The 16137-nt window shown below is 38.5% G+C and overlaps 1 protein-coding gene across 3 annotated transcripts in view; it reads right to left on the bottom strand.

Moving 5' to 3' along the window:
- Positions 1 to 16137, bottom strand: part of Hmcn1 (hemicentin 1) — a 427483-nt gene that overhangs the window by 166965 nt on the left and 244381 nt on the right. For all 3 annotated transcript variants that reach the window (XM_029475879.1, XM_021160385.2, XM_029475883.1), the window contains 7 exons: positions 15090 to 15359; positions 13753 to 13848; positions 10246 to 10440; positions 9091 to 9221; positions 8795 to 8942; positions 6053 to 6179; positions 4429 to 4583 (listed from right to left, as the gene is read on the bottom strand). In XM_029475879.1, the coding sequence (XP_029331739.1) occupies positions 4429 to 4583; positions 6053 to 6179; positions 8795 to 8942; positions 9091 to 9221; positions 10246 to 10440; positions 13753 to 13848; positions 15090 to 15359 (1122 nt within the window). The remainder of the gene's footprint in view (positions 1 to 4428; positions 4584 to 6052; positions 6180 to 8794; positions 8943 to 9090; positions 9222 to 10245; positions 10441 to 13752; positions 13849 to 15089; positions 15360 to 16137) is intronic.

Below are 16137 nucleotides of genomic sequence, written 5' to 3' on the forward strand. Positions count from 1 at the left end.
CCTGGCAAGCACAGAAGTGGATGCTCACAATCAGCTATTGGATGGATCACAGGGCTCCAAATGGAGGAGCTAGAGAAAGTACCCAAGGAGCTAAACGGATCTGCAACCCTATAGGTGGAACAACAATATGAACTAACCGGTACCCCCCCAGAGCTCGTGTTTCTAGCTGCATATGTATCAGAAGATGGCCTAGTCATCCATCAGTGGAAAGAGATTGGTCGTGCAAACTTTATCTGCCTCAGTACAGGGGAACGCCAGGGCCAAGAAGTGGCATTGGGTGGGTAGTGAAGTGGCGGGGGGGGTATGGGGGACCCTTGGGATAGCACTGGAAATGTAAATGAAGAAAATTCCTAATAAAAAAAGCCATGTTAAGAAAGTAACTTCAGTATTGAGCAGAACCTGTGAATTGTATGAGAATCACATCTTCAAAGATGCATCAGATAAAATCTCATTACCAGTCATCAATAATATATCAACATTTGCCATCAATTTGGATGATAGAAAAAAAACCAGCCCTCTTGAATAATTTTGTTTCCTTCTCCCAAGTGCTATACTGAGATTTTGTCTGCCTTGAACTTCTGAAGGTCTGTGTATGTTGTCAAAACTGCTGTGAGTTCATATGTGCAACTGTTCTATTCTACATATAAAACATTGTCTCTGGAAGGTATTCACCACCTCTGGTATTTACAATCCTCCCTCCTCTCTTCATGGAAGGTTTCTGAGTCTTGTGTGAAAGAGTATGATATATACATCTCATTTAGTCTTGAGCAATCCACAGTCTTTATTCTCCATATGCTAACCTATTGAAGGTCTTTGTATTAATTGTCATCTATTATAAGTAGAGTTAATCTAAAGATGGTTAAGAGATCTATGGATACAGCATGTTTTAATACCACATCCATTTAGCAGAATAGTAATAGATATGATTGTAGAGTTCCATCCCATGGAAGAAGCCTCAGATCCAAACAGAACCAGAAAGTGGTTGGTTACTGCCATGTTTGTGACACTGTTACACAGTGAGCATAGTTTGTCAGGCTAGTTGTTACTGTAGCTGGCAGGACTCACAACTGGTGACATTGATAATTTCTTTTTGCCCTTCTAGAATCATGCATAGCACCTTCGATCATCATAGTCAGTAGGGATGTGGCTTCCAAGTTAGTATCAGATTGATTCCTTCATGTTCTATGAATCAAATCTGAGGTGTCTTCAGGAACAGGGTCTTATCATCAGATTTTGAAGAGTAATCAAGATCGTTAGCAATAGCCTATAACGTTGGAGGTTCTATGGCAAACCGCTGGCCAACAACGCAAAAAAAGTAACCCATCTTGGAAGTGGGATTTTTATTTGCTAGTATGTGATATTTAGTTGGATGTTGTCTCTTCATTATAGGGTAACTTCATTTAAACCCTCTTTATACATCTATATTCATACCTTAGCAAGCTCCTGTAGTAGTGCATTTCCATACAGATTTTTCAAATTACTATGTCCCCACCCTTTTTGCTTATTTAGATACAAGGCTCACACTCAGTTCTATTGTTGCCCATCCTCACGTGAAGATATGAGCATGTAAGTAAGGAAAACAAATAAGTCAATTTTAGGCTGAAAAATTCTCTCAATTTAAAATCTACATACACATTATTCTCAGTTACTTAAGTATAGTACTTGTGGGTATTTTTTTTTATTCGTGATATTTACATTTTCACAAATGAAGTAAAGTAACCTTAAGGCTACCCACTTGAAGGCACAGGGCAGCTTGCTAGAAAAGAAAGGATATTGTTTCCTGACTTACAATACTCAGAACGTCTCAATACCGCATTGCCTTTCAATTAGAGAATCCCAGAAGCTCTCTCTTGTGGGTGCCTGAGGGCATCACACAGTATGAACATGAGGATTCAAAGAGAATAAACCCAAGTCTCACAGAAATAGAAGTCTTATTGAAGCTCCACACTGTATTCATGATAGATGCTGGCAACAATACAGCACCTTGGGGGAGACACTCTGTGTTGTTTCAGTGGCTCGTTTTAGTAGGAAGGCAATGATGGTAATAACATTTTTGTTTAACTTGGCATCTATACAGCTAATCTTCCAGTGATGGTACTTTTATAGAGGACATGTCTTTTCATGACAGATTTCCCCAACAGGCTTCCATTTTTACACATAAATGATTTAAAAATCTGCTTTGAATATAATTTCTTTGATGCAAAAGAGATACTAAAACTTGAAAGAGACACCTAAATTTTCAAATACAGTTTTTCAAATACAGTTAATTAAGTACAAATCAAGGCAGATTTGAGCTAGGTGTTGAGGCACACATCAGCCATCTCAACCCTTAGTAATCAGAGGTATGAGTTTTAGGTAAAGGAAGGCTAAAAGTGAGCCCCAGAAAGAAACAAAGGAAAAAAGAGAAAAAGAAAGGAAAGTGCTAGAGCTTATATATAGATATAGATATAGATATAGATATAGATATAGATATAGATATAGATATAGATATAGATATAGATATATAGATGATAGATAGATAGATAGATAGATGATAGATAGATAGATAGATAGATAGATAGATAGATAGATAGATAGATAGATAGATAAATAGAGATAGATATCTTTAAGGCAATGGTATTGCTAGACAATGATAAGAAGCATATATTGACCCCTTACTGTAAGTCAAACAAACTTGCCTAATACATCTAGTATTTTATTCTCATAGAAAGAATATTACTAATTCCATTAAGAAAAGGGAAATTTAGAGAAGTGAGGAAATTCATATGAAGTCACTACACTAGTGAGTGGCAGAGTTGGGTTAAAAACACAAGTGTTTCTGTTTTTAACAATGACATTCTTATTAATTACTGAAACTGCTATTCAATAAAAACATAACTTAAGCCATATATGTAATTTTAAATTCTCTAGAGGCCACATTAAAAGTATAAAATGAAAACAGGTAAATAAACTTTAACAATACATTTTACTTAGTCCAATATATCTCAAATACAAGTTTAGCATAAATCATGAAATTATTAACTAGATATCTCACACAAGGTTTTTGTACCATCATTGATATTGAGTGAACATTTTATCTTTATAGCATCTCTCAGGCTTCAGTAACTTCTCATTCGTCACATATGACTGGGTGCCATAGTTTAGTATCAGACCCTTTAGTCATTTGGGCAGTATGTCTTTAGATCTGCTCTATATTAGCCAGCAAAATAGAGACATGCAAAATAGAAGTCTTATTATGAAATTTAGAATCCTTAGCAATAAATATCTAAGAAGCAAAACCTTATAACTAAGCGAATATCAGAAGGTGATATGAAAAAAAATGAGTTAGTATAACATGAAAGAGGGTAGGTGACCACTTTGGACTGAAAGGACCCTGTATCAAGGCAGCACTGAAGTATGAGGCTCTTTCTTCAAGTGCTATACACTCTATGGAAGGGTGACGGTAGTGTAGGGAGTGGAAACATTCCAAGATCCACTAGCACAAAGTTCTGTTCTTTTCTACTGTGTAAGCTTGTGTATGTGGCATGCCATTCACTACTTCATGGTTCCATTCATAAAAATGACTTTGCTCATCACCCTAATCAGTAGTTGAAATTTTTAGTGAAAAGAGGACTTATATTATTTGGTTTTCTGAATGAGAATGGCCCGGCTAGGCTCACATATTTGAATATGGTCCCCAGTTCAGGGAACTGTTTGGGAAGGATTAGGAGGCGTGGCCTTGTTAGAGGAGGTGTTTCACTGAGAGTGGGATGTGAAGTTCAAAAGCCCATGCTATTCCCAGGTTGCTCTCTCTGCTTCAGGGCCCTCACTGCCTGCTTACAGCCAAGTTCCCTGCTGTGATGGTTAAGGATTCTGACCCTCTGGAGCTATAATCCTCAAATCAAATTTTTTCTTTTCTAAGTTGCCTTGATCGCAGTGTTTTGTCATGGCAATAGAAATGTAACTAAGACACATTATTTAGGATAATCAATGAGAATAATAGAACAATACATGGCATTAAAAATATTATCACATGGTCAGGACAAAAGCCAAGGCTGGATGAAAATATAACAACTGAACTGTGGATGTAATAGTTGCTTCAGTGTGATTTGTACATTTACACACTCACTTTTTAAAAGTATTTTTAACACTTAAAGGACACAAGTATTTGATTTATGCTTAAACCAACTAATTAGGGAAAGGTTTACCATATTAAAATTACTAAATAATTTGAATAAATCCACAGCTAAGGATAAACTGCATTTTAAAACTGAATGCATTGTGAAAGCTTACAACATAAAGGTAGACAGACTCCTTCTCTTTACTTGTATAACATTCCTAAGCATTTATTATAGAGAAAAAGGACAATGAACAGTAGAATAAACATCAGTCTTCAAGTTATAATTGAAGTTTTTGTAATGGTATCAGCATGAGAAAAGTCACACTCACCATAGACAGTGAGTTTTATATCCTTGGCTTGCTTGCCTGCTGCATTGGACACAGTACATTGGTAGCGTCCCTTGTCACTTCTCCGTGCATTTCTCAGATGTAAATTCTGTCCTCTGTCTGAGAGTTCAATGTTAGGATCTCCCAAAAATAAAGGCCTAAAAAAAATATTTTCATAGGTCCATTTTTAGTTTCCCATCCTTGGATCCTCCAAAAAGTCCTAAACCACATTTGGAGATTTTTTTTTTAAAGAATGAACATTTCATAATATGTTACTTGACTTTATAAAACATTGGCATTTTATTAATTATTAGTTATAAAGGTAACACAGAACTTAAATATGCTCAGGTGTTAGTATTGAAAAATCATTCTTGATGTACTGTCACTAATGGGAGGCTTCGCTCTGACTTCTCGTCACAATCGGTTTTGGCTTTATCCATCTGTTTTCACTCAACAATTTTTATTCCTAAATATATCCCTGAAGAAATCTAAGCTTTAATGTAAATAACACTGTGCTAGTCTCCAGCGTTCCTTGGTGCTCTGTCTGGTAGCTGGGGGTTACTTGAAGTGGAATATTCCAGTCTTACTTATGTGTTATCTATCTATCTCATAAGGTCTGGCATTGGCCAGTTTTCGCTCATCTACCCCTGCAACATTGCAGAGACTATCAGCAAATGTGCTACTGCTGGACCTGCATGTTCACTTCAGTCTTATAGAATGGAGGTGTGGCTCCAGCACAGCAGGGGAACTTTACAATTTTAAAACATTACAACAACTTGTCCCTCAGGTCAGTGCTTCATACTCTCTCCAGAACTGTATTCTGACTTCCCAGATCCAGACAACACTTGGTATTTTCAAACCTTTGGTTTTCAAAAATGACTCAGGAGAAACAAAACTATATTCTATTTATATTCATCAGTGAGTTGAGGAGAAGAATCTTTTAGTGCTTATTGTGTGATTATATTTCAAATTGCCCATTTATAGTCCCAATTCATTTTTTCCTATGGTGTCTGCCTTACTGATTTCTTGGAAGTGTAAATGAATTCCTATATTTTATTCACAGCCAATGTAGACTCTCTGTTACTGAGTCCTTAGATTCCTTCTTAGAAATTATAGCACAACCTGTAGATATACTCTTCATAACCTCTGAGCCATTATAGGCCACTGTAGTCGTTACAGTGTGGGCAACGCCCTTCCTTGAGGCTTGCAATGTAAGAAGTGCAATTCCTGTCTGTGCTTCCTACTTCATTCAGACGGACTCTATGTACATTACATTCTTGCAAGCACATTTTGCTTCTCAATAGCTCAATCCCATGTAAAGGCATAACTACCTCTTCATTGGAATCAGATTTTATGATAATATATGTGCAGAGGATTTTGGTGCGCAATAATTATAATCTATTTCTAAAATAAATTCCCCAAATTTATAAAGCGCTTTGTTATTTGAAAATTGGAGCATATTACTGAAAGATTGTTTATTAAGAGGCTACTTTTAAAAAGCAACATTGTTACTCTTTCATTAAATAATGTATATTTTAAGGTGATGAGTAAGAAGGTAGGTGCTACACATTGACACATCTGTATCCTATAAATTACACCCTTGAACAAATACAGACAAGATACTCACTTGCCATCCTTGAACCAGTGAATAGCCGGGAAGGGGATGCCTCTGACAGGACACTGCAGGGTGAGGTTGTGGTTAAGAACAACTGAGACTTCACTCGGGGAGCTGGCACCTAGGATGCTGGGTGGAACTTGAACAGAGACATTTTATCATAATATATATGGTTTAAAACAAATATTTGGGGAAGAAGCAGGCAGTTATTGCTTATCAAAGTATTTCAACAAGAGTCTAATGTCAGAAACAAAACATCTCATGAGAATTCTCTTTCACATCACACTGTGCACCCAAATGTTAACTTCGAATCCAGGAATATTTCTATGGAATTTTGTTAGCAGGACAGTTACCTACAAACATATTGATAGAACAGAAGTCATTTTGAGGCATAGTAAGTCATGTGCAAAACTCATGGAATGTAATTGAGCCACAGAGTTCATATGATCCAATGCATTATTGCTACACATTTACAATAATGAATGGCCTGGGCAATATCAATCTCCGTGAATCATACTCTACCTAGCATGTCGTGTCTACCTTAGTCATTTTTATCTTTTTTGAGGAATATCTATACAAAACTTGGTATGAGTATGATATACAACATGAAAAAGAATATACTCAATTTTATCCTTGGAGTTATACAAATGAATGTGTTCATGTATAATTTTTCTCACCATCTATCCCCCTCTTTGTTTCATGATGAGTGGTCTGATATTTATCTTCATAAAATTATTGGACAGCACAGGGGTTCAGTGGGGAAGAGGTGTGGCTTGATAAAATATTTATGTAAAGACCTCACTGGTGGCTGGATGAAGAATGGATAAGACTGGTGAAGAGTGGGTATAGGAAGGAAGTTAAGGGGCTACCATAAGTAAAAATATGCCTTCACCACACAATGGAAAGAAGCAGACAACTAAGAAGTACTCATAGGACAGGGGTAAATTTCAGGAGCTCTGGAGAAAGTAGGGGAAGGGTCAAGAAGCAGGTCACTCAGAGACCCCAACATTTACTGCAGAAAATAGTCATTGGGATCTGTCAGTTTGACAGAGCCCCACGGTATTCAGCAACACATAAAAAAAGTTATTCGAAAGAATGTGCTAAGGACAGATCTTTGTTAGTGAGACATACACAGTCACACAGGGACACACACAGACAGAACAGACAGACANGGACACAAATGCAGGCATAGATTCAGACTCACGAAACAGACAAGCAGAAGATAGAAGACATAGGGAACATGAAATAGAGAATTCAAACCTGGACTTGCTCTTGGTTAAATGACTCCAGAGAGAAGTGCTTTTATATCTTTCCTTAATGTCATACTGATACATTGTCGGTAGCTCAGAGTTAATCTCTGCTGCGTATAATCCGAGCACTTGTCCATGACATGGGGTTCTTCTCACAGTCACAGCTGTGTGCTGGCATGTGCTGGTGCATACCTGAATTAATCTCCTCACTAAGCCAAGCGTTTCATTAGCTCAGGAACCACATCAGTTCTATTCAAACCTGAGCATTTAATATTGACCCACCACCGTGTGCTAAACTCTTGTTTAAAGTTTATGTTTAATGAAAAAAAAAAAGAATGTGCTAAGGGAACATGGGCATCATACCACAGCTCTAATAACTGCAGCCTTTGGGAGGCTGGGGGAAGAAGACTGTGAGTTTAAGGCCAGCCTATGATACTAGTGAGATGCTCTTGAAAATAACATAAAGATTTAAGAAGTAGATAAAAATATAAAAAGACAGGACAGTGAAGACTAGACAGTTTCTCCAGGTGCTCAAGAATCCTGAGCTGCAGCTGAGCATTTGGAAATCATCAGACACAGGTGGTATTCATGGATGGACAGAGTGAACATCAGGAGGCACAGTAAGAAAAAAGACCAGTAAGGGAAAAAAACTGCCAAGGTTGTTTAAACAGCCTGTGGCTAAATATATACATATACATCATATACATTTACATCATATACATATACATCATATACACATACACACACATATACATATACAACGGGAGGAAAAACAATAATAACATAAATGTAGTTCAGGTTTGGGGGAGAGAAAGGAAATTGATTTTTTTTGTATTGCTGAATGCAAATTTTTATGAATATATCACTTCTAGGCTTCACTTTCACCTAAAAACACAAATTACATGCCTATTTTGATAACAAAATATTGAAAAGAGAGAAAGACATTTGTAACAAAGTGAACTTATAATGTCAAATATAACTTTACTAGCTAAAAATTAAACTAATGACAGCAGTTAAAATTACTCTTATCATAATCTAGCATAGTGATAATTCACTTTCAGATTTCTCTTCCTGCCAGAAGCACCCACCACAGTCTCTTCCCCTGACTGCAACCTGGGTTGATTAGGTTCCAGTAATTAATTAAAGAGCACTAGAAAGAGGTGCATGACTTGCACCAGTTCAAGCATCCTGCTAGCTTCAAAAAATGTCCACAATGCACTGCACTGTATCTCACAGCTACCTATGAATCTAAATAACCACTTCTCTATATAGCTACTGTCTAGAGAAGCCTGCTAACATATACTGTGTCACTTTTAAGTTCATGGTATCTTGAGATATGTGAGTCAGAGCCATCTTGATATTATAAATGACTAAGATGAAAAAAACAACCTACTAAAATAATGATGTAAATGGTAGTTCTATCAATTTATTTTATATCTATTTGGCACACAGTAAGAAATGCAAGTAGCATGTAGGTTTATTTTAAAAGGAAGTTTTTCCTTACCTAGTACAGTGACACTAAAGTCCTTCTGAGAGGTGCCTGCAATATTAATTGCTTTGCAGGAATATCTTCCCGCATCCTCAGCAGACACCTTAAAGAGTTTTAGAATCTTTCCATTGTTCACAATCTGAACAGTGCTGCTTTCTGTCACCTACATGAGACAAAGGACTGTTATTTCCAAAGCTAATAAAACTCTACAATGAGAACAAAAAAGTGGTGTTTGTTATCACTGAGAAGAAATTCGCAATCGTTCAGGTACAGAGGTAGGGAATTGTGCATGTTTGACTGTCTCCATTTACCTGGATGTCATCCTTATACCACGTTATGACAGGGGACGGAGTTCCTTCTACTTCACAGTAGAGGCTGGCCAGTTGGCTTGTCAACACAGACACATTGGTCACATGTTCCTTATCTCTAATTACTGGGGGAACTGCAAAAGAGAGGAATCATGACTGGATAGTCTTGTGATCAGCAGGTGCTCCCAATGGCTCCACAAAGTTCTTTAGAGAAACTTCAAAGGTAAGAAAGGAGAGAAAATGTAGTCATATGCAAACATGTCCTTTCTTATAAACGAGAAGTGTCAGCCAATGCACTTGCAAATAAAAATTCTGATATAATGGTGTGTTTTATGTCAGGGTTTTAAGTTCAGGATGACATTTAAGATAACTTTGAGGAAGAGTTACTTGGCATATTGAAAGTCTTAGGAGATTTGTTTAAGCATTTGCCACTACCTGACAGTGAGACACACTAGCACTCAGTGTCTATAAAAGCCATAGTCACCAAAACTGAAAATCCACATACCCCCACAAAATGACACAGGTACAAAATTTTATTTGAAAGTTTAGATAGTTGTTAAAAAAAAAAGAAACCTGGTAACAATAGGAATACTTGTTACATTACAAATATATTAGTATAATACTAATTAGTATAATGCTAATATATTAGTATAGAAAGGTTAAATAAATCCTGTGAACTCATCCAGAAAGGTGTTATAGATAACAGTTAAAGACCTAGAATAATTCATACTATAGATTGTTAAATGAGATAGCCCAGGTACATAGAGTGGGTATAACAGTCTATCATCTATATTCTTTTTATACAGATTTCATACTTTTTTGCCTTAAGGAAATCTCTGAGAAGCTATGCCAGCTTAGTATGTGACACTGATTGCTTTGCTCTGGAGAAAGTATGTGAATGACTTACCAGGGTAAGCAGGTTTTCATGCTGCATCTTTATCTCCTATTTAAAATTTGAGGGATGTAAAGTCTAAACTAAAAATTGCATGAAATGTTGAACAATGAAAAGTGCAAACCAATTTTCTACCTTCTGTTCGATATTAATTCATACATACTAGGATTTAGCAATAATATATTGATCAAAGGACTTAAATATGCAAAAATTAGAAACAGTCATACTTTTAGCTATTTGGCTTTAGTGTTTTAATCAACATTTACCGTGAACTTTGAGGTTGTATTTCCTTTCTGTGGTCCCAGCTTCATTGACGGCCACACAGATGTACTCGCCATTGTTGTGTGGTGTAACAGAAGCGATTACCAACAGTGCGCCATCTTCCAAGATAGAAACACCAGGCTCTTGCCCTGTCACCTCTCTGCCATTGTGTAACCACTTGATGGTTGGTTTAGGAGTACCTAAATAGGAAATTAAAGCCTTTTTATAACAGAATTAGGAAAAATGTTTTAAAAAAATCAAATTCATTCAGAAAAGATAGACTTCCTGCTATGACTCTAATGTGTATCCTGAGGTCCTGTGCCACTTCCAAGATAAAAGCAAAGAGACTACAGTTAATGGTAGTTAGTTAATGACTCCAGCTCCTGATCAGTTTTCAGACTCGTGGCTTCTAGTTGATCAAAGTTGCTTTTAACCAGAAAACTCAGACTATAAGCAAAACATTTTTTTTTCCTGGTGAGTTCACTACTGTAGTGATTAGGAGTGAAATATAGGTGCAATCATCAAATGGACAAGATATGTAGGGAAACTAGGAGTTAAGTAAAGACAGCAAAGGTGGTGGTACTCTTACAGGAATATGCCAGGAACACGCCCAACACACAGAACTTAGAAAGAATGCAATTTGTGGCCTATAGTTCCTTGGGGAAAGGCTCTAGCTAGCAAATAGGAAGAACCCCCACTACCTGCATACCCTTTTCCACATCTTATCTGTTCAAAAGTCAAGAGTTCAGTTCTTTAGAAGACGTTGACAAGAGGATGAAAAAAACAATATTTTCCTGGACTTACTTATGGAAAGCAGAATAAACGGAAGCCACATGCTTACAGGTCTAAATGATAAAAATCTGTATTAAATATATAATAAAGCCAAAGGGGATATAACAGACAAAAACATCAGTGTGGGAAGGTGTTATTTAGCAAAACTGTAAAGGGCACTATTTCTAAACACTTTTGAAGACAAAGTACATTAAACAAAACCAATAGGATTTCATAAGATGTTGTTAGCAACCGACACGAAGATAATAAACTTATTAAAAGTAGGGTGTACAATCCAAGATAAGCCCCAAAAGATGAGAGAAATATACACAATGTACTGATAACACTAAACTCATTATTAATTAATATCGTATTGAAGTGATTATAAAGGCATATTTACAAGGAGAAAATTCTCGGTCAGTGTGAGATTTTGACTAATGTGGAAAAACAGTAAAGCTGATTGACTTCAGTCATCTGCCCACGTTCTAAGAACAGAGAAGGGTTATAGTCATTTTCCTGTACCCCATCTTTCCTTGGTGGATATCAGTCAGACTTTGCCACTAACACCTATTGAAGTAATGCACAGAAGGTAGACGGACAGGCAAAAGAAAAGCAGGCAAAGCATTACCTTTTATTTAAAAGTTCCAGAATAGCGATAATCTAGGTGACATTTTTAAATTAATTTTTATTTATATGAGTACACTGTAGGTGTCTTCAGACACACCAGAAAAGGGCATTGGATCCCATTACTGATGGTTATAAGCCACCAGGTAGTTGCTGGGAATTGAACTCAGGACCTCTGGAAGAGCAGTCAATGCTCTTAACCATGGAGCCATCTCTCCAGTCCCTCAAGGTGACTGGAATCCACAGTGGAAGGAGAGAACTGATTCCTTAAAATTGTTCACACACACACACACACATACAAACTCAGAAATAAAATAAAAAGACAATGAAAAATCATGTAGCTACTTTAGAATCTACTGGACAACTATAATACAGATTGATATGAGGACCAAAGAAAACATGGTTCCTTTGTGGAAATGGGAAGTTAAGAAAGCTAGAATGAGAGCAAAGTGTAGGCAGACCTAGGAGTAGCTGTGCCATAGGTAGGGTCTACTGGCAGCAGATGCTACAGGACCTACAGGGACCCACACCATTCTGAAGAAGGCCTCTTCTCCAGGTGTTGCCTCTCTAGTTTCCAATAGCTCTGAAAATTGTTACTGCTAAGTTTACAGATGTCTGAAAAATCTAAAGACATCTTTCTTCAAATACTGGAGACACATACTGACAAAAGAGTTGAGCAGTTGCTATTAAACACAGGCAGCTCCTAAGGCCTTAACTGCTGCCACCTCCAGGGACCATGAAGAAGAGAGACACACAAGGGGACAGTGATGCTGGCAGCTGCCTGGAGCCAGGGTCAGGAAGTTATGCAAAGAACCCTGCTTGGTCTTTGTCAGGACTACCACAAGACAAGTGAGAGCTATTGTAGGTAGATGCCTGTGTAAGAGAATGTCTTTAAACATGGATGCTTGGCAACCAGAAAAATATACATGAAACAATGGAGGAACAATGGCCACAATAATGGCCCTTTCTCATCCCTGCTGTGGAGAGGGACCGGACCAGCTCCTGTCTGAAAACACAGTGCTATTCAAGGCAAAACATGGTTTAAAAAACAAAACACAAAGAGACATGTTACACATGACCCAGTCCCAGAATTACCAGTGTGGGTAGACCTAGAAAAAAAGGATTAAGTCTGCTGCTGGATGAAGCTTTTCAAGGAGACCTCATCAAGCATCGGATGTGAGCACATGTGAAGACCCACATCATGGAGCTCCGGGAGTCTCGGAGAAGAGCTAGGGATAGGATTGAGCCAGCTGGAGAGGTCAAGGACACCACAAGAGGACCGACAGTGTTAAGTAACCTGGACCCATGCTGCTCACTAAGTGAATCACCAACCAAAGAGCAGGCAGAGACTGGATCTAGATCCCCTACACATTTGTGGCAGAGTTGCAGCTTGGTCTTCATGTGACTTCCCTAACAATTGGAGCAGAGGCTGTCTCTGACTCTGTTGCCTGCTATTGGATCCCGTTCCACTAACTGGACTGCTGGGTTGGGCCTCAGTGGGAAAGGATGTGCTTAGTCCTGCTGGGACTCGAAGTCCCAGGTGAGGTGGTACCAAAGGGAAGCTTCCCAAGGAGAGGGGGCAATGGAGGAAGGATTTGTAAGGGTGGAACTAGGGGGAGAGGAGGAAGGGAGTTGCAAGCAGGATGTAAAGTGAATAAATAAATAAGTTAATAAATAACTAAAGAAGGATTAAAATAAAATGGCCTCAGATGGGCGATGGCCCTAATTTGCATCCTTATTGATAACATTAGTAGGGAATTTTGCAAATAGCTCTACTGTTTTTAAAAGGATGTTTATTTTAAGAAAAACATTTTCAGAAAGAATGAAATGAATAGTAGTAGAAAAGCTTTCAGCTGTCTTGAAAAGAGTCTTAGATTAAGCAAGCTTGAAGGGCTGGGAGAGCCTTTTCGTGAGAGAAATAAAACAAGAAGGACGGAAAAGTACCAACTCAAAGAGTTGTTTGAAGCAAGAGAGTTTCTATTGTGTTCAAACGTTGTTAGAATGATTGGCAGGTGGAATTGTGCAAGTATTATATTTCGACTGCAATGAAGAATACTGGAGTCACATCACATAATTACAAGCTGGCATCCATGCCTGTGTCCCTGAGTCTTACATACCTTTTGCAGGGCATGGAAATTCGATGCGCTGATTGGCCAACCTTTCTTGGAACGGAGTGTTAAAAGGAGGTTGCAGGTCTTCCACTGAAGGTGGTTCTAGTAGAAAAACAAATGCACCAATGTGTCTGACTTTCCTTAGACACTCTCTCGTTCTGGTCCCCTTAGTCTTTGGTTGCTTAGTGATTTTTCTGCCTTTCTGATCTCCCGACAGACATGTCTGTTTGTTGTTCAATCACAAAGCACTGCGTATGTCCCCACATCTATATCTTCATATCCTGCCATTGCCACGCAAACCTTTGCACTCTCTCACCCATTTTAATAGGTTTCTTATAGGTATACTATTGTGAAACACAGTCCCATTTGGATTAATATTCTACACAACCTGTGTGTAAAGTCTGTAATTATGTTCCTCTGAGATTTACGAGAATATTAGAAATGTCTACCTTTCTCCTTTGACTCTAACTTAGTAAGGTTTGTTGAGTGAATAAATGAGCTAAGTAAGCTCCCTACTAACATTTTAGATCTTCACTCCCCAGGAACTGTGATGTCCCAATTATTAAGTGCTAAGTGTTGTACTGATTATTATACCCTGCTGAGCTAACTTCCTGCCTTTGTACTGGCCTTCCCTCTGGCAGGGTGAGACAGAAAACATCCAATGATTAGCTCCTGCCAGCCAGTGAGATCTCACCTAAATCCTGCTTCTTTAGAGAGTTAGAGAATTCCTGCCTGGCAATCCAACCCAGTTCCCAGGACAGCGATCCTATTTTAATTTCCCCTCTGAGCTTTTTTCCTTCTCTATGAATCTTGTTTCTTTCTTTGCTTGCTTTATGTCTACTTGCATGAGAATAGCTTAAGAAAGCAGGGGCTTTGGGTCACAATGTCACCACCATTGCCTAAACCATGACAGGTATTAGGCCCAACCTGCATAACAAACCTCAAAATAAAGCCAACAACAATAGAGGAGCCATGAGCCTTGAGCTCTCAGGGATCAGTTGAGATGAGGTATGAGGTGAAATGCTACTCCAGCTAGCTCCAGCTGCAATTTCTCCCAAACCAGAAAGACTGGGTGGGCCATTACCTAGGACTGCTTCATTTTATACACCAGGGACGTTAGTTTCAAAAGTAAACATGAAAATGTCATTCAGGCTTAGCTAATCATGTGTTTGATTCTGGTTAAGGCTCCCTTTAAAGCTAAAGTTCTATGTAGAAATCGCCCTAAAGGGATGCGTGATTGCACATCCTGTGCAGAACTGGGGGTGGGGGTGGGGGGGGGGAGGAGATCTCATTCCACTCCTCAGCCTCACCTGACCAAACACGGTTCTTACACCAAAACCCACCTTGGACATGCAATGTGACCTCTGCTTCATCACTTCCGGCTATGTTCGTGGCAGCACATGTATATACGCCAGCATCTGAGATCGCAGCCTGCTCAATGCTCAGCATTCCGTCTGGGCTACCAGGATGCTGCGCTCCATCAAGGACCGGCCTTCCACTTTTAAACCAGGTGATCGCGGGAGGCGGAGACCCGTGGGCATTGCATAGGATGTCCACTCTCTGGCCGACTTGGACTTTTATGTGTCTATTTCCATGCTGTATTTTTGGAGGAACTGGAAAGCACCACTGAGCATTAATCATCAAATATTTAAAAGTCCCTATATTTTTTTGATGTAGAATGAGAACTTCTTACCAAGAAGTCGCACAAAAAGAGTGGAAGAGTCACTTATTAGCTGTGTGATGTGGGGCAGGCCAGCAGCCTCCTGAGGTCCATTTCTTTAACAATCCAGGCACAATTAACTACACAGGCCCAGAACCAGTGCACTAAGGAACTATAGGAAATGACAGGTACAGTAGTCCTGGTCCCACACTTGATGAGTAGTAAGCACTTACCAATGCTGAGTTTCCTTTCGTTTATAAGTGAAGTAAGGTTAAAAGCCCTTACAGGACCCCTATCTATCAGAGCAAACCAGAAAAACAATTCTTTTTATGTAGTCTGTTTGTATCCTTTACGGAAGACAGACACTAAGAAAATGTTCTTAAAGCTTTCTCCTAATTTCAGAGACAAAACCTACAGACAGTGTTTATTGTCTAAAGATAAAATAGGATAAGTGACTAATATATCTGATGCCTGAGAATTAGTAAGTGATGGGACCCTCCTTTAATGCCAAAACTCTAGTTCAATGAGATGCCATTGTCATGACTGGTCTAGAAATGCAACTGGGTTAGTACCATCTCAGGGAATTCCCTCTGATATTTAGATATCTGGGATCTACACGATACCTGCCACAAAGGTAGGTAATCAGTGCACTGAAGGGATGAGTGACTGGTGGGCTGTCGTAAATTAAAGGGATAAAACACTTCCATTAGAGAGGCATGATGCAATCAAAT

This window comes from Mus caroli, chromosome 1 (assembly GCF_900094665.2).
Source record: "Mus caroli chromosome 1, CAROLI_EIJ_v1.1, whole genome shotgun sequence".
Lineage (NCBI taxonomy): Eukaryota > Metazoa > Chordata > Mammalia > Rodentia > Muridae > Mus > Mus caroli.